We start from the raw sequence: 2,677 nt of genomic DNA on the forward strand, positions 1-2,677 counted from the left end.
ATAAGTAAAAAAATAAACAGATAAAGACTGAAAAATAACGAGTATAAGCTATTCATAACACACTTTGGTGTTCATTGCAATTGTGGATAAAGATAAATACAACTTGTATTAACAAACATGCACTTGATTTTTTTCAGAATGAACTATGGCTACTGTAAAACATTGTTAAATCCGTTTAAATAGTTGCAGGTGAAGACAAACTCTTCTCCCCAAAACTGAATCCTCCTCCTGCTCTTGGCCTCTCCACATTCACCGCACCCCTTCTTTAGTGATGCTAATGTGGAGAGCAAGAAAGCAGCTGGAGGCGGACAGTGATGAAATTCTATTATCACTCAAGCACTGAAAGAGTCGCTGGTAGGACGCACAGAGAATTCAGCTCGGACCTGTTTCGCTTTTAAGACAAACTAACGTCACTTCAGAACTTGTTGATAGTCTTTAGGCGTTTACAAACACTTTGGCTGTAGTTACAATCAGTTCGTTCCCGTCTTTTGGACTTATGTGTCCAGAGCGCAACGCGTAAACATTTACTTTCGCGGGCACTGAAAGTCAGTGGATTTGATTTTAAGTTAGACTAGTTAATAGTTTACGGTGATACTTAAGTATCACCACTAACCTCTGTTGTCAGCCATGTACAGCATGCTGGAACACGATATGAAATCCTCCATGCCACCGACGCACCAAAGCGCGCAGGGAATGACCCAGCTGAACGGTGGAGTGACGCACGGAGCCGCCAAACCGACTGTCAACAACCAACAACAGAGTAGCGATCCAATGGACAAAGTTAAGAGGCCCATGAACGCGTTCATGGTCTGGTCTCGGGGTCAGAGGCGCAAAATGGCACAGGAGAACCCCAAAATGCACAACTCTGAGATTAGCAAGCGCCTGGGCGCAGAGTGGAAGCTGCTGACGGACGCGGAGAAGCGCCCGTTTATTGACGAGGCCAAGCGGCTCCGCGCACTGCACATGAAGGAATACCCAGATTACAAATACAAACCCCGACGCAAGACGAAACCCATGTTGAAGAAGGACAACCCGGCTGCTAAGTATCCTCTATCAGCCGGCAACTTACTAGCGGCAGCCGCGGCTCAGGGATCAGGTGGAAGCCCGCGGATGGACAGCTATGGCTGGGGTCACACAGGTGGCTACACTGGCATGCAGACGGATGCTCTGGGCTACAGTCAGCAGCTGCACCGCTACGATCTGTCTGCCCTCCAGTATCCATCTGCCATGGCCACCGCACAGACTTACATGAATAGTGCCAACTCCTACAAGTAAGTTTATAACTCTTCTTACAGTTAGATATTTGCATGTGCAGTAAAAGACATGCACACTTTAAAAGTTTTCTTTTGTTCTCTCCAGCCCATTGTCCTACAGCAGCACCCCCCAGCAGCCCAGCCCGGTCATGTCCATGGTGAAACCAGACCAGGTGTCTCACTCTCCCACCGGAGCCCACAGCCACCAGCGGGGTCCTTTACAAGGAGACCTGAGGGACATGATTAGCATGTATATCCCTGGTGGAGACACCACAGACAGTGGAGCGCAGAGGGGCTATTCCAACATCCAACAGCATTACCTCACCGGTACAGCACCTCTCACCCACATCTGATCAGGAAACTGTTAATACATCTTCCTGTTTCGGGTCTGGAGGGCCACTGATGTTGGCTGTAGATGTGTGAACATTAACTTGATGTGTAAAAAAAGATGAGGGTGTGTGGACACATGGCCGAACTGGAATCCCAAGGCAGCTGGACTTCTGGCCTTGTTAAAGTGCCTCAGATTATTGTGTGGAATGCGTGTCACCCCTTTCTATAACATTTTTTTCTTTCTTTAAGGTCCATGTCTTTGTTTTTTGTATAATGTTTGATGATTATGCCAGTAAGGCCTGGTGCACTGTTGTTGGAATCACTCATGATTCACTCATACCATGGTAGTATCTCGGCACGTTTATTTTTTTTGTAATCAATTAGCAAAATGGTTGATTACTGCTTCTTATTTGCATAGTCAACCAGCTAGTTTAGTATCTTACCGACTACTGACTTTAAAGGCATGGCTGTAAACGCTAAATAGGAAAAAAGAAGGGAACGGAGCAAACATTCCCTCAGTCGCTGCTTGTCCTGATGATCGAAACACCTCAAAGTGAATCTCTTAAGTTTAACTTTTAAGCTTTCATACCATAAGACTTTGTAACATTGTGCTGCTCTTCATTGTTTTAGGTAATGCAAAAAATATGAAATGCACAACAGTTTAGACATTTTTGTTATAGTGTAGATACATGCCCTGAGCTTAATGCAACAGATTTTTGTTGCATTAAAAAGTAAAAAAGAAATAGAGATCCCGCTTAGAGGGATTTGACTGTATTTTCTATATAAAAAGAACAATTAATTCATAACTCCTTTGAGAAATAGAACATTGTGAATAGAAGTGTTTTTGTGTGTGTGTGTGTGCGTGTGTAAAAAAAGGGAGTCAAAACGTTTAGTAATGTTCATTAAAAAAAAAAAAAACTTTATGAGCTTGTTAAAAGACTGTTTGACTGAGAATGTATTGCTTTGAAATGTTTCTCTTTTTTTACTTTTAAGCCCTTATAGTAAGGGTTAATAATCTTGTATGTGACTGGACAACCTTGATAGAAAAACAAAACAAACAAAAAAAAATGTAATAAAATATTTTATTATTTTTG

General features: G+C 42.9%; 1 protein-coding gene across 1 annotated transcript; it reads left to right on the forward strand.

Moving 5' to 3' along the window:
• The first annotated feature begins 321 nt into the window (after positions 1-321).
• Positions 322-2,444, forward strand: LOC132141465 (transcription factor Sox-19a). Its single transcript, XM_059550988.1, has 2 exons — positions 322-1,271; positions 1,360-2,444. The coding sequence occupies exons 1-2, from the start codon at positions 628-630 to the stop codon at positions 1,604-1,606; spliced, it is 891 nt and encodes a 296-aa protein (XP_059406971.1). The 5' UTR covers positions 322-627; the 3' UTR covers positions 1,607-2,444.
• The last annotated feature ends 233 nt before the right edge of the window (positions 2,445-2,677 follow it).

This window comes from Carassius carassius, chromosome 5 (genome assembly GCF_963082965.1).
Source record: "Carassius carassius chromosome 5, fCarCar2.1, whole genome shotgun sequence".
NCBI lineage: Eukaryota > Metazoa > Chordata > Actinopteri > Cypriniformes > Cyprinidae > Carassius > Carassius carassius.

Excerpts from the sequence above, each read along its gene's own strand:
- LOC132141465 (XM_059550988.1), top strand. The coding sequence starts at position 628 with ATGTACAGCATGCTGGAACACGATATGAAATCCTCCATGCCACCGACG. Across the intron at positions 1,272-1,359 it reads AATAGTGCCAACTCCTACAA|CCCATTGTCCTACAGCAGCA; the intron begins GTAAGTTTATAA and ends TGTTCTCTCCAG.